General features: G+C 30.0%; 2 protein-coding genes across 6 annotated transcripts; one reads left to right on the plus strand and one right to left on the minus strand.

Moving 5' to 3' along the window:
- Positions 1–4: 4 nt before the first annotated feature.
- Positions 5–5,503, plus strand: LOC120071880. Of its 5 annotated transcripts, none has more exons than XM_039024289.1 (5): positions 5–157; positions 1,257–1,691; positions 2,092–2,726; positions 3,536–3,594; positions 4,974–5,503. In XM_039024289.1, exons 2-5 carry the CDS (start codon positions 1,284–1,286, stop codon positions 5,126–5,128), a joined length of 1,257 nt encoding a protein of 418 aa, XP_038880217.1. In that variant the 5' UTR covers positions 5–157; positions 1,257–1,283; the 3' UTR covers positions 5,129–5,503. The 5 variants fall into 5 exon arrangements, with proteins under 5 accessions (XP_038880217.1, XP_038880220.1, XP_038880215.1 ...); XM_039024292.1 differs by having other exon boundaries at positions 3,856–5,107; XM_039024287.1 differs by having other exon boundaries at positions 3,536–5,108.
- A 1,884-nt stretch (positions 5,504–7,387) lies between these two features.
- Positions 7,388–10,338, minus strand: LOC120071881 (cytochrome P450 734A1-like). Its single transcript, XM_039024293.1, has 6 exons — positions 9,885–10,338; positions 9,578–9,801; positions 9,243–9,493; positions 8,959–9,149; positions 8,691–8,899; positions 7,388–8,092 (listed from the first exon to the last, which is right to left on the minus strand). The coding sequence occupies exons 1-6, from the start codon at positions 10,180–10,182 to the stop codon at positions 7,658–7,660; spliced, it is 1,608 nt and encodes a 535-aa protein (XP_038880221.1). The 5' UTR covers positions 10,183–10,338; the 3' UTR covers positions 7,388–7,657.
- Between the last annotated feature and the right edge of the window lie 11,947 nt (positions 10,339–22,285).

Below are 22,285 nucleotides of genomic sequence, written 5' to 3' on the forward strand. Positions count from 1 at the left end.
TAAAAAGCAAATCACGCTTAATTATCCAATATAAGGACCGACACAAACTCTTAACACAAAATACAAGCACAATTATATAGAGAGAAAAAAGAAAAAGAAAAAAGAAAAGCCTTGTGACGATCGTGGGATAACAAATTTCTCTCTGCAATTCAAAAGGGTCAGTGAAATTCTTTCCCTTTTTGCTTCCTTCAAACCGATCTTCTTTTGGGTTTTATCTATATTTGCATTTTCAAGCAGTTGCTTAATTCTTGATGCTCTTTTCTTACTTTTTTTTTTCTTTTCTGAATTTCATTCGGTTTTTGAAGCGTTTTTGTGTTTGAATTTCCATTTGTTGCTGGGATTTTTCTTTCTTTCTTTATTTTTCTTGTTCGGGGATTATTCAATTTGTCTGGCTGATGTTTGGTTGCTCTGAAAACAGTGGAAAATGTAAGAGAAATTATGAGTTTGTATAATTTGGTACGAAAGAAAATGATATCGTTTCCAATTAGTTCCATGAACTTGTTTTGATGAAGATTTTGTGTTCATTACGAGATGTTTAGAAATATATTAAACATTTTATTTGCTTTTTCCTTCTCTTTCCTTCTTTACGGGGAGCAATGTAACTGAAATTAGTTTGTGTTCTTTCATTACATTTTCTGATCAATCCCAGAGGGGATTTTTTATTTTAAATTTTCTTTTGTTTGCTTTTATATTATTCTGCAGCATGATTCTATGAGCAGTGGTGGTGATTGTACTGCTTGATGTTTGATTTTTTAGAGATAACAGAAAGGCATTAGTATAAGCAAATCCAAAAAGAAAAGGAAAGAAAGAAATCGAGATTGGAGGTGTTTGGTGTTGTTTTCGATTAGGTCAAGGCCTGAAAAGACTAAACTATTCATGATTTTGACATTCTAATAACAAATTTAGGTATGTGAAATGGCTTAAACATTTGGGGCACTCTCCTTTTTGTTGTGCATTACAATGAGAATATTTTAGATGTAGCCTGAAATCTTTTGTGTTGATCTGTTGTTCCCTCTCTCTTTCCATTAACTTTTTGCATAGTAAATTTGTTTAGAGAAACTAAAAATCTAGGAAGAGTTCTTAGTTTTCATTCTTAAAGTCTTGGACCCTCATGAATGAAATTTTCTAGTAGTGGATAGTGTTTGTATTGATTTGTTTTATTTGAACCATTCATTTCAGTATGCAACTTTTCAGATATTATAAATTTTCATCTCTCTTTAATTTCAACTCATGTTTTCTGTAACCCCAAATAACAGATTTCCAGTAAATTTGGCCTACACATCATGAAATTCAAAAAAGGGAGTAAGCTGAAAATAATGAGCAAAAAGAAGGTGGCTTTAGGACCGCAATGTTCTTTGGAAGCATTAAGAAGCAATGGCCCCAACTATATGGCTGGACATGTTAAGTCTAAGGGTGTCAACAACCATGCTCTGGTGGAGCAGGTGTCTCAAAAGGTCGTTATGCCCTGCCACACTCATTTAGACCTTTCAGAGGCTTGGGCTCCTGGTGATGTTGTTGAGGTGTTTGATAACAACTCATGGAAAATGGCCACAGTCTCTGAGGTTTTGGGGAAAATGCACATTCTTGTCAGATTACTTGGATCCTCTCAGGAGTTTAAAGTCAGAAAAACCGATATCCGGGTTAGACAATCGTGGAAAGATGATGATGATGCATGGGTTATGGTTGGAAAGGTATTGCTATTTATATACTTCTGTTCCACTGTATTTCTTTTTGTTCTATTATGGGTTATAATTTGGAAAATTTATCATGTGTGGTGAGGAACTTACCGTGCTGTCATCGTTGATTTTTTTGTCTCCCTGATGAGTAGGCAATAATGTCTTCAGCAACATTCAGATTTATACCTCACTTGTATTAGGCTTTATGTACACGTTAATCTATGGAATTAGTGGCATTTAGTGATTTATTCAGCTCCTCATTATTATAGCATAAAAGTACATACAGAAAAACACTAACCACTTGAAAATGCAGAGGGAAATGGGAAAAAACAATAGCGATCATATATCATATTTTCTTGCAGTTTTTATGTATTGATAAAATTATAAGTGAAGAAGCGGCATCTTTTGCATGCAGGGAAATAAAAATTCTAATGAAGGGAAGCTCGATGCCAATCTATTTTTGAACCACAGTCACAATTCAATCTCTCAAGTTCAGAAGACAAACTCAAGGACAACTCCGTGGAAAAAAGATGATTGTTTTGCTATTAGGAACCAAAATCATAAAGATGACTACAATGTAAGAATTTTGAAGAGATCAACCGATTGCTCATCTAAAGCATTTTATGGAGCTAGCCATAAAGTTAGATTGATTGAGAAAGAGGGCAGATATGTTAAGGTGGTTGCTGCAAATCCAACAGAGTTGCCTAATAAACTGCAGATAGATCCTGTTTCTTATCCTAGAGATTCTCTGGGTGAAAGACATAGGCCTGCATCACTGAATCACAGACTTGGTGGGCATTTGAAAATGGATATGAAGGGCAAGGAACCAGTTAGTCCGGTTCGAGAATTGAACGATGCAGATAGCATTATGTGCTCTGTTGGTAGTTGCAGCATCAGCAGTGACAACTCAAGTGAGATGCCCTTTGATGTGTCTGCTGGTGTCACTGATCAAATTACTGGTCACTCCTGTGATGATCGATCACCTCATCATTCGGGATTCGAAGGAAATTGTCTCCCTACAAATGAAGAATTGGCAGCTGAAATTCATAGGTTAGAGTTACATGCCTACCGTTGCACTATCGAGGCATTGCATGCATCAGGACCTTTGAGTTGGGATCAAGAAGTATTGATCACAAATCTTCGACTTTCGCTTAACATATCAAATGATGAACATTTAATGCAGTTAAAATATCTAATTTCTGCAGACACCAGTATACCAATTAAATGATTGGGAAATATATTCTTTTGCTTTTCTTACATATATATAATTCTTCAGCTCTATTCTCGTAGTAATTCCTTCTCTTATGTTTCTACAGTAGGCATTTCTGATATAAACTGAATGTATAACTTAGCCAACAATTGAATTTGTTTATGCTCCTTAGTCCAGTTGAGTTTTATGGTTCATGGATTTATCTCTAGAATCGTATGATGAAGTTCTTATAGGTATGTTGTTTGCTTCATCCATTTGGAAACTGAGATTTGAAAAGAACAAGAAAATTTTTTTGCATTCTGTCGCTTAGTTTCGAAAACTCTGTATCTAAAACTGTTGGAAGGCACTTATGCCGTTGTAGGGCTATTGATTCAATGATAGAGTTACACATCACGTTAATAGCTTTGCCCATCAGATTCATTAGAATCATGTTCTCTAATAATATGAATGAAAGAAGCTTGTGGACTTCTGCTGAGTTTTGAGAAAACCTTTACTGACATAAGACTCATTATGTAGTATAATCTTGTTGAGAGAGCTTGTTATCTCAAAACAATTTGACACTGCAAGCTATGTTATTTAGGGTTGTTAGTGATGACTGATGAGCCACTGTTTTCATTACATGGTTCCTCACTACATTTCTCCATTTCAGGCTGGTTAAGATCGAGACTGGAGTCTTCTCGATGCCAAGCGATGGCGAATGCTCGAGAGGTTATACTTTAAACCTTTCTATTACTTTGTATATTCAACTTGGTATACAAAACCAACTGTATAACCACCGCTACACCACAGTCTACAACAGATATTTGGCTTCATATAGTGAAACTTTTGGTAATGTAATTCACTTAAACCATGTCAGGGATACATCGTATTCAACCATTTATTTTTCAAATTCTTTTACTGTTGGATATTGTTATTACCTGGGATTTGTTCTTAGACTGTACTTTGTTTTATGGTTTTTGCCTGCTGAAGACAGCATCTAAACAAAAGGCCTTAGCTTTTTAAAGAGGTTCAGGCAGTGGCCATACTAGAGGTCCCATCTCTAACAGCCTGCTGAGGTTCAAGTAGTATGGTACCAGATGAAACAGAGGAGCTCTTTCCACACAACACCCAAGTAGCCCATTTCATGATTCCTCATCAAAATTCAATTTTCCATCATTATCATACTTGCTTTTCTCTCTCTTAAACAGGAGAAAATAAACCAACCCACAACCCACAAACCCCTTTTTGCCAAATATTTTATTCTTAAAATTTCAAGGAAGATGTCATGGTCTAAAAATCAGGACAAAGAAAACAATCTCACAGCTCGAGATAAATGTTATTGTTTTTCTTTTTCCCTTTTTAATATAAGAAAAAAGAACAAATTGTTGACAGAGACAGAGACAGAGAGAGAGAGAGAGAGAGTATGAAGATTGGCATCTTAAAAAGTAGCCAAGCAGTCATTGTTTCTGCATACATACCCTGCATTTTAATAAAACAAACAAAAATTGAAAAAGAGAGAAAAAGAGTGGGTTTGTTGATGGGAAAGTGAATTGATTTTGATTTTGTCTTTGAGATCTTAAGAAAGAGGGGAGTTGATGGGCATGAACCCTACAAGGAAAAGGCCACCAGCATTTATGGGGCTCCACCAAATCCTCTGCTATTGTCTCATTAGCAACTCTTTCTGATTGGCATTCCCATGTGATCTTGCTCCCTTTCTCACACTGACAAACTTAGAGATGGAGATATACATAATAGAAAATGTCTCCTTCCAATTCCAACACCCATTCTTCTAATCATCTCATATTACCCATAATCTTCCCCACTAACAATCTCTTCTTTCCATCCATATCCAAATTAAGCAAATCCCTTAATTGGGTATTGACAAACAAATCAAAGTTTGTATCTTTTTTTGTAAAACATAATTTGATTCTTTGAAGCAAGGAAGAAGTGGTCAGGAAGTCCCATCAGTTATTGGCATCTCTGTCTCTCTCTTTTGATATGTGCTTGTATTTTAGTAACAGTTATAGATTCTTTGTTTGGAGAGAGAGAAAATAAATGGTTGTTGTTGTTTTTGTTTTTGTTGTTGTCACCTTTATCTCATCATACAGTGCTTCCTTTGAAAAGCAAAGTAGAAAGTACATGTGGCAGATTGCAGACCCCAACTAAAGTCTTCTCAGCAATGCATATATATATATATATATATATATATATACACACCAGTAATCATATGGCAGTTAAAATAAAAGGTATCAGCTGCCTGTAACTGCAACACTACTGAGATATGGTGGATTCATCTTTCTGTTCAGAAATACCAAACCAGAAAAGAGAGAAAACTAGAACCGTAATTAATCAACTGGCAGATATTATTAGGCAGCTGCTTTTGCTTTGGCATAAGAGCCCAGTTTGGGAATCATAAGCCACTACTTATATTGATTAGGGATTAATGGTTGATATTCCCAAGGGGATCCTTTTTTATTTTTCCATTAAATTGTATAAACAAATCTCTCTTTTCTATCTGTTTCTTTGTGTCTGATCTGAACACACACAATCATGGCATGGTGGAGAGATAGAGACTTATCATATGTAAATAGTACACATGAATTGGTTTTCCTGTCAAATAGGAGGGGCACCTTCCCCTACCTTTTTTTCCTCACTTCTTTCAACTTTTTTACCATTTCCATTGATAACTTCTTACTCCAAAACATTACGAAGGTTATTTAACCTGAAATTGTATAGCCTGAGACGTTAAGAAGTTTGTGCTTCAGATGCAGAATTATATAGTTTGAAGTGAAGTTAAGAATTTTATGTTTAAGGTGTAGAGTTGTTTATCTTGTTTGATAACCATTTCGTTTTTAAAAATATTACTTATCTTCTAACAATTGTTTCGCTAACTTCTCTTTCTTGAAAATATATTTCAATGCTATGTCAAATTTCAAAGTCAAATCAAGTTTTTTAAAAACCAATTTTTGTAATTTTCAAAACTTGGTATAGGTTTTCAAAATGTTAACCTAAGAAATAAATCACAAGATGAATTGTAAGCCTTAACATCAAAGTAATATTTATAAAGAAAACCAAACATAAAATAGTTATCAAATAAATTTTAATCGTTATATTTGGTTGTAAATATGAGTTCAAATTATTAAGATAGAGAAGGCAACAAAATAGAAGAAGACATGCCTTATTTTACTTTGTACCAATGTAATTAATTATCAGATGAAAAGTTGAGTTGTCTTGAGAAGTGTAAAATTATTATTATTATTTGATTATGTGCAATAAAACACAAGACACAAGACAGTTCTCTAACATATTAACACTAAGTTGATCACTTTTTAATTGGTGGTTAATTAATTAATTAATGAGAGAGAGCATGATATATTTTTAAGTGCATTAAAAGAAGATTTGGGGATTAGAGATTTAGAGACATGAGGCAATCATAGCTTACACCACATGCTTGGAAGCATGCTTTGTTATTTAATTCCTTTAATTAACCAAAAACCTAAAGTATTTGATTAAACAAACACTCCCCACACCCCTAAAGATTCAAATAATAATAATAAAGTTAGATTACAATGTATCTAACAATAAAGTTAAGTTAGCATGGCGTAAACAAGATCTTACACGAACGAATTTCGATGTCATGTAATTTTATTTTTCTTTTTATAAGTAAAGTTATATTAATTTAACGTAAAGATGTGTCTCCCCTCATTTATTTTGTTAATGGAAAAATGGGGATTTTTTTGGGAAATTCGAAATGATTAAAAGAAAAGGAGGGGATTAGATTAATTAAAGAAGAAATTTTAGTTTCATATATTATTAATTCCTTGAAAATAGAGATTAGTTAAATTAACAACAAATTTCCATGAAATCCTAAGACCTATAAAATGTAAATTAAAGGAAATGAGGTTTACTTTTCCCATACAGATTGCAACCTACTTAGGTGACAAACCAAGCGCAGCCATGGAGGAAATTCCTCCCTTTTTATTTTTATTTATTTATTTTTATTATTATTATGAAAATCTCTGTCTCTTTCCCAAATAAATAAACTTTTCATTCTTCTTTTGGATTTTCCAATGCAAATTCCCACCTCTCTTTTATTTCTATAGGGTTCCTCAATCTTAACTGGATTCCATATCAACCTGTTTAATAACATCATTTTATGATTCTATGCCTAATTTTTTCATCTTAATTTTTGTTAGGGTAGAGTGGTGATTTAATTCAATTTATTGTAATCTATCCGTTAATTAGTGTGAGATTTTGTTTCCTACCGACAATATTTCCTTTGAAGTAGCATCAAAGCATAAAATTTTGTGTCTAATTTCCTATAAATATAATTTTCTTTGTAATTAATATCAATTTTCACTTATTGAAATTAAATTTACTGCAACTCTACAATTCAAGTTTTTTGGTTTTTTTGTTGGTTTAGAATGGTATAAGAGTCGGAAATCTAAGTTCAACTTTGCTAAAATTAGTCCAAGCATGACAACCATATCATAACAAAAACCATAGAGATAAAAATGGCACAACATAATGAATTACGTTTATAAACAACAAATTAACATTACATATACCAAAACTGTGTAACATCTCCCTCAAAAGTATACAAACAGATAAATTAAACACCGATTGAATTCAAATCTGCTCTTAATCAATTGCAAATTGTAGAGAGAATATTTGAAGAAGCTACCTATAATGTTAGCAATTTGATAAGGATCTTATACTAATCGAGAATAATAATTATGTGGGTTAAATTAGCAATATTTATATAAATGAGGAGGGAAAATTTAGATAACTTTTAGTCTAGGGGTATCTTTTGAAAAAGAATGGGGGCCCCATATTGTGGATAAAGAAGCATCAGAACCGTTGGTGCATGCTGATAAGTGGGAGCCAAACGAAACGTGAACCGTTGAAGTATAATTGCCATTGTTAATTTTGCTTCCAAAATGGCCAGATTTTGGCCAATGCAAGTACGAGCCCCGAGTCCAAACGGAATAAACCCGGCCGGGTGGTTTCCGGCTCGACCCACTCCTTCCGAGAACCGCCCTGGGTTGAATTCGCTCGCATCATTCCCCCAAATACTTTGATCATGATGAACAGCTAAGATTGGAATCAAAAACTCCGTGCCACGTGGGATCATTCGTCCACCTAGTTCCACGTCAGCCTTAGCACGTCGGATTGTTGCCACCGTGGGTGGGTATAATCGCAAGGATTCATTTAGTATCATGCTCAGCTGCCACACCCAATCATTTCCCCACCAACACAAAAAAGATCTCCATTAAACAAACCAAGCAAAGTAAACCAAAAAGTTGGCAGTTTATTAGTTTTTATTAGTAAAATGACAAAACAATTAATTTTCTAAAACTTTTTTCTTTTCTTTTCTTTTTTACCCTCTATTTTCAATAATAATTTATTTCTTAAACAAATTAGTTATTATTATTACAAGGTTAAAACAATATTTTGGTTTTTATACTTTTAGTTCATGTATTTTCAATTGCGCAATTTTAGTGTTTGTAATTTTAATAAATCTAAAATTTAGTTTATTGTTGATTTTTTAAAAAAATTTAATAATAGTTTTATTACAAATTTTGACAACAAATTCAAATGTTCTATTTTCTTACCTGAAAATTATTAATATTATTATTTAATCAACCTCACTATAAGTTAACTTTGAAAAACTAAATTTAAGATTTATTAAAAATATGAAAAACTAAAATTAAACAATTGAAAGTACCAGAATTAAAATGGAATATAGGGGTTATTATTTTTAATATTTATTTTAATTTTGAAATAATGAAATGGAAATAGGAAAAGAGAAAAAAAGGGCTTACGATTTTGAATTTAGAGACATCATGTTTGGAAGGGAGGGCACGTGAACCGCAGACGTTAAAGACCTCATCACGTGCCTGAATTTGCCACTGTGGATGCATTGCCAGCAGGACAGTAGTCCACGTCAGCAGATTTGAAGTGGTTTGTTTGCCAGCAAAGAAGAAGCTTTTGCATTCTTCAACGATGTCGTGGACAGTAATGGAATTATTATNGAATTATTATTATTATTATTATTATTATTATTATTATTATTATTATTATTATTATTATTATTATTATTATTATTATATTTTAAGGAAGAAGCTTGAATCATCAACCCTAACAAATCTTTTGGCCTTTTTTCATCCATTCCCCAATTCTTTTCTGAATTCCATTTTCGACCCTCGATTAATTTCATCAATGATTTCTTTATTTCCTTGTCTAATTTCCACGAATTTATATTCGTTCTTGTCGGTAGAAATCTGAAAAACAAACATTTATATTAATTTTTTTTTAAAAAAAAAAACCCAAAATTAGAAAGAAATTAAAAAAAAAAAAGGAAATTATAATTTTACCTATAGCCAGGAATGAAGACCTTGTGAAAAGCTTGGGAAGCTAATATCATTTGTTGAGTTTGAAGCTTAAATATAGCTTTACCATCTTCATAGCTACTACCAAATGCTGTTTTTGTAATAACATCTTCCGTTAGGGTTTGAAAGCACTCGAAAACATCGATTTCGACCTCGTCAGAGTCGGTACTCTCCGCCATAGACGACCATTTCTCCACCATTTCCACCACACTTTCCTCCACCAATGGAATCAACAACTAACAACAATTATAAATTTACCTCAACTAGTTAAGATATATATATTAAAAAATAAAAAAATAAAAACCGAGTCAGAAATTTACTTTGAGATTATCCATATGGAAAGTGGGGGAGATGATTTTGCGATGGAGAGCCCATTTTTGACCCTTGAGAGTGAGGAGGCCATCGCCTTCGAGCTGTTTAACAAGAGGATGAGCTTCATTCTTCTCGTAGAAGTGGGAATTAGTGGTGAAGATTTCTCGGATCATGTCCGGGTCGGAGACGGCGACTCGGACAATTGGTCCAAACCAAATTAGAAAGGTTGAACCTAGAAAGTCAATTCAAACAGACTTTTTGAATTGGATGGGAATGATCTTGAATTAGAAATATAATGAAAAAAATTAAACGTACCGTAAATTTTCTTCCAATGATGGTAAAAAGAGAGGACACGAGGGAGAATATTATGGGAGAAATTGGGCATTGGATGAGAAGAAGCAGCAAGCATCATAGAAACTACTTCTTTAAAATTACCAATGAAGAAACGATAAGGAGGGCCTCGAATTCCTTGTCTATCAAAGTGTTTTTCAATTCTTCGTGGTTTCCACCATAAAACCAACACCATTTTTGCACTTAAAATCATCACCACCGCCGCCGTCACCGCCGCCGCCCATACCGGTGGCACCTTCGATAACACTGATTCAATCTTCATTTCCTCTCCTTTTGTTTTGAAATGGGATTCTTTGTTTTGGGTAATTACTAAAAACGCTGCTTCTCTTCTGGCTTTTAAATAAACAAAACCCACAAACACCAACAAGCCCAACGCCCAACGCCGTAGGGGCCGCAATTGCAAATCTCAGGGTCAACGATTTCTTTTCTTTTATAATAAAACTAATATATATATTGTATTATATATATATATATATCCTTTTTGTTTTGGAGGGGAATACTACTCTTGTCCTTTTTCTTCCATTATTATAAGGGGGGAAAAAAGTTGGCCTCTCTTATTATTCTATTATATAATATAAGTGACCCCACCTGCAAAAAATATAATGCCAAACTTTGGATTTTTATGCAAAGATTTTTACTAAACTATATTTACTTCATTTCTTTTTATTCATATATATATACTTGTTTATTAATAACAATCTGCCTCTAATCAAAATACTTCAATAAATAATTGGCATGCATTTATTGTTTTTTTTTTAAATATTAGATCACTATGGTAATTGTTGAATTATAAAAATGATATGACTTAATAATAAGTGGTATATCTATGAAGTAATATTCAAGTAATAGATTTACGTGTGTTGTTATGTGTTACAAAACTAAAATAAATGAGCTTTTAGAGTGTTATTCGTGGTTATGCAATCACAATCCTTTGTCTCGATCATATTTTAGCATTTCATATCGCTTGAGGCATAAGGTTTAATGGTCATTATATTATACTCAACATTAAATCATTTTATATGGATTGTTGAATTTATATTGTTCTCTTGAGGTTAGAGGTCGTTCAATCCCTCACTTTGTGACTATTGAATTAAAAAATTAATGATGATGTGATAACAATAATAAATGAAAATTATTAAAGATTTTAACTTTATAAGTTTGAAAGGGATTGAGGTTTTGGAGTGTAATTCGGGGTTATAGAATCATAACCTTTTGTCTTGATCGTATTTTAGCATAAAATATCATGTAAGGCATGAGGATCGCCATGTTACTACTCGACGTTGAATCATTTTATATGGATGGTTGAATGATTACTTCGATAGTTATTGAAATCTTGGTATGAATCTTTAATATTCATATTATTTCTATGATGGTAAAATCTATGAATATTATAACTTCTAAATTAATGAACTAATAAATGTAAATAACATACGAATTAGAGAATATCATTTGATTTATATCATTACCAATATAAAATACACGTCAATGAAAACAATGAAAACAATGAGATGTATTAATCAAATAATTTAAATTGGTAATTTTATATTGATCAAATAAAACTATTTAAATTTGATATTAAATTATGGAAAGTTGTTAAATGGCACGTTAAAATATTTAAATTTCAAAACGGTCCTAGATATAATGAATATATAAATTAAAACATCATGCAGAAAAAACCAAAATGAGTAACGTAAATAATGATAACAACTTCATACCATATTCGTAAATTATAATTTTGTGTCGGTGCATTTTTTCATTAAAAAGAAATATACTGAGTCGGTATATTAGCTAAATAAGTCTTCCAAAACCCTCTTTTATATATACTTATATATATATATATATAGTTTTAATTTCTTATTCTATATATATTCAATATTTTTACGAAGAGAAGAAAATTCAAACTATTTATAAAAATAGTAAAAAATAGTGATAAATATCGATAGACTTCTATCAATGTTATCACATAGTATAAATCTTCTATAAATTTCTATCGTTGATAGAAACAAATAGACTTCTATCAATATCTATCCAAGAAGATTAAATTTTGTTATTTTGTGTAAATAGTTTATCTTATTTTTCTATTTTTGAAAATAACCATAGAAATACATCATTTATACATGTCAATATCAAACAAGCATCTCTCCAAAAGCAATGTATTCATATTAATCATAAATAGTGATTAATTAAATTTTAATTTAGAATATAATAGGCCTAGCATGCATATATATAAAAGAAGATTAAAAAAATTAATTTAATGGGTATGATACATGTTAGCAAGCTCATGAGTTAACATTCACTAATTAATTAAAACTAAATTTCTTAGTAGGGCTAGATGATGGGATATTGGATGGAACATTTTCCTCCAATTATTTGCTATATTTATATATATATACATACATATATATCTGGTGACTTTTAATTTTTTTTTTTTTTTTTCATTTTTAAACATTCATTTAATTATATAAACTTTCTCATTAGGATACTCCATAATTGATTTCCTATATTGAAAAATATATGGTTGGACAGTAGGTGTTGGGGAGGGGGAGGATGTGAATTAGTTTTGAAATATTTTACAATAATTTGAAGGTTAAATTATGTAATAACCCAGGCTAGGATTCGAATCAGGATTTGACATTTTATTCGTCCTAACATTTTCTCGCATTCCCTACAACCTGACACGTCATCCAATATAGAATTGCTCTAAGCTAAGCACGTTTAAATTTGGAGTTTCTATGATTGAGCCATTGAATAAGAAGGTACACCTTATTCATATAGATAGTAACTTTCAATTCTATTAAAACTTTCTTAACCATATTTTCATGTCTTTAAGATTTCTCTCATTCGAATGTGATATCGTTTTATTTATATACCTCTCCTGAAATTGGATCGTTACAAATTATACTTATTTCCTTATATTTTCTATATTAATTCAAAATTTATTTCTCTATTTGTCAAATTTTAATTTTGATATTACGAGTTTATTAAAAAATTACATCATCGTCACATTAGTAATGTGTCATGACAATGGCATAAAAAAAAATTGAAATGTAAAGACTTATAGGTATTAAAATATTACATCATCGTCACATTGGTGCCATGTCATGACAATGAATTGAAATGTAAAGAAATTTTAAAAATTTGAAAATAAAGGTGACGCAATGAAATGAAAATAAAAATATAGAAAATAAAATTTCAATTTTCAATGCTTTCCATTATCAAATTAAGCTTTAATTTGTTTGTCTTATAATATATAGAAACAAGAATATTATACTTTTTTAATATAGTCCTTTAGGCTATGGAAAGATAAATATAAGCATAGGTTATCTCTATCTATGGAATAAGTTAGTTGAGTAAAATATGGTTCATGTATTTGAAGGCAAGAAGACAATTAGATAGTGGCAAGAAAGAATGTCACATTTCATATTTTGTCACTTTTGCATCATATTTTCTTCTTAAAATAAATCAGGTAAAGATAAGAATGAACTATATTCCAAACATCTCTAATTTTCTATTAATTTATTTTACACACATTTAAGTATATTACTTATAAAACAATTATTTTCAAATTTGAAACAATGGAGACAAAATTAATTTCTCGGACTATCTTTTATTTTTCCACTCATAAATAAGGTAGGAAAATTCTAATTATAAACATTTTATCGCCAACATATCTGTATCTTTTATTTTTCATCTAGTTAAGGGACGTGTGTTTGAAAAATAATTATAAAAAGATATTTTCAAATTATGCACCTAATTAGCAAACAAGTCCAAGTTTTCATCTCTATTGTCCTTCTCTTCTATAATTCTAAAAATAGATTATATACTTTAGACCTAACATTTCAATTCGACATATGATTCAATTAACCTGAAAGTTTCACACACAGAAGATCTAATCTTTAATATCTCAGGTCATTTATACCCTTTTCAAAAAGATGGGAAAAAAACAATTAAAAATATCATTTTGATCCTTTAATTTTGAAGTTCATTCAATTTTAGTCTCTATATTTTACAATATCCAATTTTAGTACTTGTGTTTTCAAGAAATCTTAAATTTAGTCTCTATTGTTTGTTTATAGTTGGATTTTTTTTATTATTATTATTTATTCTAAATTCTGAAAACACATATTTTTCTGCATGAAAATTTGTATTATTATTTAGTCAATTTGATAAAAATTAACTTTGAAGGATTAAAACATGAAGATTAAATTGAACAGTTGAATTTACATTAAAATTGAACAACCTCGAACTACTGAGATGAAAATGATATTTTAATAACAAATAATAATAAAAAGCAATTCCTTCAAGTGATGTCAACAACCAAAAGGAAAAAAAAAAAGAGAAAAATTATAAGAATTAAAAAAGATGGATTATTGTTACTTTTTTTGGGGGGGTGAGTTTTCTGGCAAATGACAAACCACCACACATCAGCCACAAGCTGCCACACAAAAGAAGCCAAATGACCCAACTTATCTGCAAAAATTATATCATTTTTATGGCATACCTAAAGTCCTCTCTACCAGTCAACTTCCTCACAGGTATAGATGTTCTTTTCCTTTCACAAAAAGCCTTCTCTCTCCATCCTTCAAAATACCTTCACTATTTTTATTCAACCAAATATACTTATGTGTATAGTACTACTATATTGAGTCCGACATCAAATTGAGTTATGAAATCTAAAATTAATATGTTGAAATTAGAAAGCCTGTGTTCGGAGTGCAGAGTTGTAAGATGGAGTTTCTCGACAAATATGCATACTTCAATAGTGTTTACTATTGAAGTTTGAAGTTGATATATGTCAAACACCCATTCAAACAATTGTCTTTGGTGGTGGTTTGTGCTCGTAGTGAGGATGTTTTTCATGACACCCGGTGTGTTAGTCAGACCATAGATAAAATTAAACTAGCTAGAGTTGAAATTATTCAAAATTAGACAATATCATATTAGTATAAAGATATATGATGATTTTTAGTTGAATTGCGAGTAAAGAAACAAGAGAACACCGATTGGATAACATTAGTGTCCCCCAATATAGGAACGACATATTTGAAGTTGTGATTCAAAAACACAAGACCAATTAGGGTTTAAAATATCTTATATATCCTTCTCATGTTTGTACATTGAAGGGAATCATAGAATTGTGAATGTATGTGTGTGTGTCTTCTCTTTCATAAACCTCTTTGTTGTTCCAAAAACATGATCATGGGGGAAGAAATTAGAATGAGAGAAAGAGAGAAACAGAAAGGAAGTTGGTGTTTTGGAATGTTGCTCTTAAATTTGTGCACATGGGAACAATGGTGTCTATGTAAGAGTTTGTTTGTGAGGTTTAAGTGGGGAAATATGCTTTACTTGACCCAACAATGGGTGCCCACAAGGAGCCATCCACCCCTAAACTTTGTCCCAATACACCTCAGACAACTTGGGTCATCTCTTGTCTCCTCTAGTTTTAAAACTAACTTTTCTCTATAACCCACCAAAGTTTTTCTATTAACACCTTCAACGTTTTTTTTTTTTTTTTTTTTTACATTCGGTTAGAAGTAGAGAAGATCTTAGTGACTAGTACCGATTTGTTAAGAAATTGACAATAAAAAACATAAACAATAGAGACTTCATTGGCAAAGAGATTTACGTGGTTTACTAACAACACATTTTGCTACATTCATGAGCAGAGGGAGAGTAAATAGTTTATTATTAGAGAGAAAGTATAAGATTATAGATTTAGAGACGTTAATAGAGTTAAAAAGTTTATATATAATGTACTCCTCTAAGATCCTTGAGCTAAAATCGTAAATAATGTAAATATAAATGCAACTTAGATTTTGGAGGCTCAACGAAACTCACACTCTCGACATTCAAAACACTAGATAACAAATTTAAGGCATTCCACAAGGTTTGAAAAAGAGATTTTTGGAAGCATCCTCCTCCGTCATAAAGCAAATGACACCTTTGACCGTCTCTTTTTTGCATTGTGAAATTACAAGACATGTGGGATAAATTTTACAATTTGATGGGTGTTTCCCCAACTCTTACACAAATGTTATTTCTTTATGCAAAGACCTTTGTTATGTGAAATTATCCTCTCCCACAAACACACACACACACACAAAATCCATAATTTTTTTAATCCTCAAATTTCTTTCTTTGGAAAAGAAGGTCGTGGTGCCTATCGAAATGATGTTTAACGTAGTTGGACGTCGTCTGTTTAGTTATGAGATGGGTTGAAAGAAGATATGAGATAAAGTGGTTACAAACACAGGAGAGTGTCCAAGTATAGTTAGACAAGAGAGTTGATAGAAGAGAGGAAACTTTAAAAAGGGTAAAAAATAGAGAGTCTATGAAATTAGAAGAGAGGGTTTTGCCATTTGCATAAATCATAACCATTTTTATTTATTTATTTAATTTTCACTTGAAAAAAAAGAAAAAGGACAACGTGAGAACATAACAAGTGATGGAGTTATCGAAAATGACCAAAAGAATCCAACCAACAAAAGCCTGCAGCTGATGAATGTACGTACTACCCTCTAATCTCAACTCGTAAAAATATGCAAATTAAATGAAATCCTTTTTTTTTTTTCTTTTTTCTTTTTGGGTGCAGCCATTTATTAATAAAAACGATTTAAATGATGATCCATCAAAAGCTGCCAACTTTTTTTTTATTATTATTATTATTATTAATTTTTTGGGGCTGCAAATATATTATCATTGAGAAAAATAAAAATGAGAAGAGAAGGGTAAATAGTGGAATAATTTTGTTAGTTTATAAAAAAAAGGGGTACAGTTGTATTTATTGGCATTTGGTTTAAGGCATTGCCATCCATATGAAATTTCCATTCAACTCCACCTTTTTCTAAAAGTCAATTTGATAAGTGTGTTTTTTGGCCATATTTTCCTGCCTTATATTATATGCACACAAACACACACATAATTTTTTTTTTTTTTTAATTTTTTAGTTTTTGAATTTTATAATTATTCAAATGCCTTGCTGGCTAGAATTGGAAAAAAAATAAAATAGAAAAAGGAAATAAATAAATTGGGTAGTGCAAATGTTGGAGAAGACATGGTATTATAAAATTATTTGGGACAATTTTTTTTTCTTTTTCTTCTTCTCATGCATTAGTGAAGATTGATTATTTTGGGTTAAAGAAAAACTTGGGGAGCCAAAAATGGGATTTGCTAATTAATATGATTTTCTACACCAAACCTTGTCTCTTTCCCTCCATTTTTAACCTTAAAAAAGGTTTTTTAAGAAAAAAAATATCAAGTTGCTAGTATTTGTATTTTGAAATTTGTTCCATTTTGATCTATATACTTTCAATTGTTCAATTGTAATTATGTACTTGTCATATATGTTAAAATTAGTTCATGCAAGTTAGATTATTGTTGATTTCTTTTTTTTCCCCCCCAAAAAATAGTATATGTGAGCATCCCTTTATAAATTGTGAAAATATAATAACCTTGTGTTTTTTTTTTCATGAAAATACGTCGAGAAAATCCTACATCCCATGTGACCCGGCTACGTCATCCTTACTTATCTTGAATGTTTCTAGAAGTGAAAGTTGCCCCACAAACCAATACTTGTCTTTTTATCATGCTTTGTTCTCACTCACATGCATCCTAGGAAAATTCTCAGGTGGTCATCCAATTACATAGGATTGCTTCAAGCCAACACACTTAACTATGAAGTTATTATAGTTGAGTCACTGAAAAGAAAGGTGCACCTTGTTGATACATGTAGTAACTTTCAATTCTTTTAAGCCTTTCTTAACTACACTTTTATGTCCTCAAACTAGTTTTCATTCGGATATGATCTCGGTCCATTCATGCCCCCTCCTAAACTTAAGTCATTACGTGCTCACTAACTTCTGCTTCGTTCATCCCCGAACCACATCTTACTAGGAGAGGTTCCACTGTGATACCATTTGCAACACTTCAATCCCAGGATTCGGACCTAGATTTTGAGTTTTGGTATGGATCCTAAGCCTATGATGTTATAAAAATGACACCAAACTCAAAATATATGGACCAAAAATATCGACTAAATTCTCTAATAAATTTACTCTCCAAATACCATTTAAAAATATCTTATGTGTTCAATGAATTTTAAAACGTATAAGCAATATGATAAAATTGACAAAATTTTAAAGGAAAATTTCATTAGAGTTAAATATTTAATGTAAATTTATGAATTTTTACAAATTTAGGAAGAATTTTACATGGTTTTATATCAAAATTATTGAGTGAGTGATAGGAAATTTATTGATGGTAAAAATTGCAACATTTATTTAAATTTAATGTTCATTTAAATGAAATTAAAAATTTAGAATTCAAATTAATATGATTTGAAAATACATTTATCTACACGAGTTGAACGGTGACCTGCATGCACGAGTTGGAATACATTTTCAAGTGTTTAATTTAAAAAATAAGTCATTTTGGAAGAAATTGGAGTGTTTGACAACCCCTCTAAATAGCTTTTCAGATGTACTTTACTCCATTTTTATCAAAAGTATTCAAATAAAAATGAGTTTTTTTAACAACATTTTTTTCTCAAGTCAATCTAAATGGATCATAAATGTCGAGTATAATAGCTATTTTATAAAATTTAAAGTCATATAATTCTCAACAACTTGTTCAAGTAATTGTTTCTTATATTTTAACAAACGATTATAATTGGTCAACTTAGATATTGGTCGAGATAATAACCATATAAATATACATTCTAGTTTTCCATCGTATTTTAAATTTTAATTTTATACTAGATTTATAGGTTAAAAATCACTTTTAGTCCCTAAACTTTCATAAAATTAACGATTTGATCCCTAAACTTTAGTTTGTAACAATTTAGTCCCGATATTTTAAATTTTGTAACAGTTTAGTCCCTATTGTAGAAAATAATGATAAGGTTTAATGAGATTTTATGCATAAAGAAACTACTAAGTAATTAGAGACTCAATATATGTGCAAAATTAAAGTCTATATCATAAAATATCAAAAATTGACATCTAATTTTGATGAATTTTTTTTATGTGAGGGACAAAATTGTTACAATTTTGAAAGTAACAATGACTAAATTATTACATACTAAAAATCAAGGATTAAATTATTACATACTAAAATTTAGGGAATAAATTGTTATAAAGTTAGAAGTGCATGGACTAAATTGTTATATACTAAAGTTTAAAAACTAAATTGTTACTTTCAATAAAGTTTAGGGATCAAAATGATTTTTTTTTAGTGGTTTTATATGCAAGTTCAGTATCTTAAGTTTTGAAGGATTAGGTTGAGTTTAGGACGTTAAGTAATCTGAGATTAAGAAAATTGTATTTATAATTTATGTTTGAGGATAAGGTTAAAAAATGTAAAAATGGAGTTATTGAAGGTATGAAATACTTAATTATATTAAAAAAGAGAGACATTATTTTTCAAAAGAAAAATAAGAGTCTTTAAAAGAAGCACTTTGACTTCTCCAAAATATATAAGAAAAACTTTAAGGATCTGCAAATACTCAAATGCCAAATCCATTATTTCAAAAGAAGGAGACTTTATGATTTAATTTTTCATCCATGTAATTATGTGCATATTAATCATCCTTTTTCTTTTTCTTTTTCGTTTTTTTCATAGATTAACAAAAGAGTGGATACTCAATTAATGCGCATTATTTACTTTATAGTCAATCATCAACTAATTAAAATGCTCAATTTCATTACTTAGCATGCGCAAATCAGCCACCTCATACCACCCTTCATTCTATTCATTTTCCTCCTCTTCTTCATCTCACTTATCATTGTCACAATGATGTAATTTCCTTTGCTTCTAAGTGATTTAAAATGATTTGTGGTTTTTCTTCTTTCCTCATACCTCAAGATTTATAAGAGACCGTCCTTTGATTTATATGGATGAAAAATGAACCAAGTCACCGACTCAATAAGCTTACTATTTTTCAAGACTTAATCGAATAGGAAGTTGAGAATGTAATTTCACAAAATGGAATTCACTCCTTCCCGTCTAGGGTAAGTAGACGAATAGTTCCTTTCTGACTCTGAGATTTGGACAATGAAATCTTACCCTTTCACTTGCTCGAGAGGAACTTGATTCGAGGTGATGTACAACCTTGTTGCAGATAACACAAATTAATAGATACCAACATTTCTTAAGTATTGTAATTTTGAAAAGGATTAAAATATTGATGTCGATATTGAACTTTCATTTTTACAAATATATCTCATAACATCAATATTTATAGATATTTATGTAAGTAAAAAATATTTAAAAAATTTGTATAGATTAATAATTAATTTTTTTTATATATTCTAAACTAAGTTGGGGATATTGTTATGAGTATTTCTTTTCATATTAGATTAAATAGATGATAAATTTTATATATTAAGATCATTTATTAAAGATATCACAAATACAAATAGATATTTAATACCGATATTGAATCTTTAAATTTATGAATACGTCAAGAAATGTACTCAATGAATATTTTCATCCTTGACTTTGGATAACATCCTTAAATATTATAGTTGTGTGTGTGTGTATATATATATATATATAGCAAGTTGAAAATGGGAATGCCAACTCAATAGCATATCTTGTATAGTTAAATAACAAATTTCCTGCCACTGCCAGACCTAGAAAAGGATCCTTCCTGATTTCTGTTTGTTTTTGTTTTTATAAAGAGAGACTTTCAAGCCCACCAAACTTTAGGCTGAGAAATTAAATTAATTTATTGTTCTTTTTTAATTATTTTTTAAATTTATTTTATGATTAATTTGTCTCTCCACATAAATGAGATAGAAGGAAATAATTAAAAGAGATTCTTTGGCTCAGATATTTTGTTTTTCAAGTTTTATATATATATATATATATATATTTGTTTGACCACTGTAAGAATAATGTGACTTTGAGGGCATCTTTGGAAATATCCACTTCTCCACAAAATCCATATTGTGTAGTTACATCAATTCTGGATTTTACCATTCACATTTTCAACCAATTTCTTTTCTTTTTTCTTCACCTTTTTTAAATTATATATATATTTATTATCCATTCATGTTTTATTTTTTTTTAAAAAAAAATATGCAAGTAAACTTTTAAATGATATGATTTTTTATTGTCGTTTTTTGCCCAAATTTCTTTATCATCTACTTTTTCAGATTTTTCCCCATTATAAAATCTAAATTAAAATTCACAAGTCAAAAGAAAACTACCTCATATTTATATCCCTTCCTAATGTAGTAAAATGATCAAAATTAATCATCCAAATAATAATATTATACACATTTTTTATAAAAAAAAATAATGGTAAAGGGGATAAGATTAGAGAAATTATGATATATTATATATGATTTTTGTTTTTTTAAAATATATTTTGGAAATAATGGTAGAAATAATAAGAAGTGAAAGAGCCCATGTCAAATCATGTCAAGACACGTGTCATCTAATGATTGAGTGTGGAGGTCGAAATCAGAAAGTGTTTAGTTACATCAACTCAATGGTTTGGCAGGTGCAGCAGATCCTTGTTCTCTTTCTTCTTATTACTGAACTACCCTTCTATCCCCAATCATTGTTTTTTTTTCTTTTTCCAAACAATTATTATTCTACAAATATATATACACATATATATTTAAAAAAATTATTGTCCTATTTTCCAAAATAATTTTGTGGTATGATGTAAATAATAATAATAAAAGAATTTAATGATCAAATTCATCATAAATCAATTACAATCTATGTTGCTTCATTATGTGTAGTTTGAGAATAAAGGTGGAAGGTTTGAATCCTCGTCATAAAAAGTCACAATTATTCGAATTAATTTTTAAATTTAATCAATATTAATCTTTGTGTAATTGATCAACATAATTTTTTTTTTTTTTTTTTTACTTATATAATTGTATAGTGATGAGTATATAAACCGATACCTATTCTTTTTATAGTTAAAACCTATGTATTTGTCAACATAATCATTAATTTAATAATTAAGATAATCTTACTTTTTTTAAAAAGTCAAAAGTTCGAATTTTCACAAGATAAACTAATACTATTATATTGGGTCTATTTCAAAGAATTATCTTAACCAAAATAATAATACATGATATAATGTCTCAATGGTAAAACATCAAATATATGAACTAGTTGTTGCTTAAAATAAGTATCATGATTCACGAAAGTTTCTAATTCAATTATCATTTATGATTTTTTTTAATTATTATTGGTTTGTTAGATTTTGGAGATATCAAAATGTAAATATCCAAATAAACTTTTAATAATAAAAATGACACTATTAAAAAGAGAATTTTGAGTTGTTGGAGTGTGACCAAAGTTCCATATTGGTTAGGAAAATATTCATGGTATATATATAATTA

This window comes from Benincasa hispida, chromosome 2 (assembly GCF_009727055.1).
Source record: "Benincasa hispida cultivar B227 chromosome 2, ASM972705v1, whole genome shotgun sequence".
Lineage (NCBI taxonomy): Eukaryota > Viridiplantae > Streptophyta > Magnoliopsida > Cucurbitales > Cucurbitaceae > Benincasa > Benincasa hispida.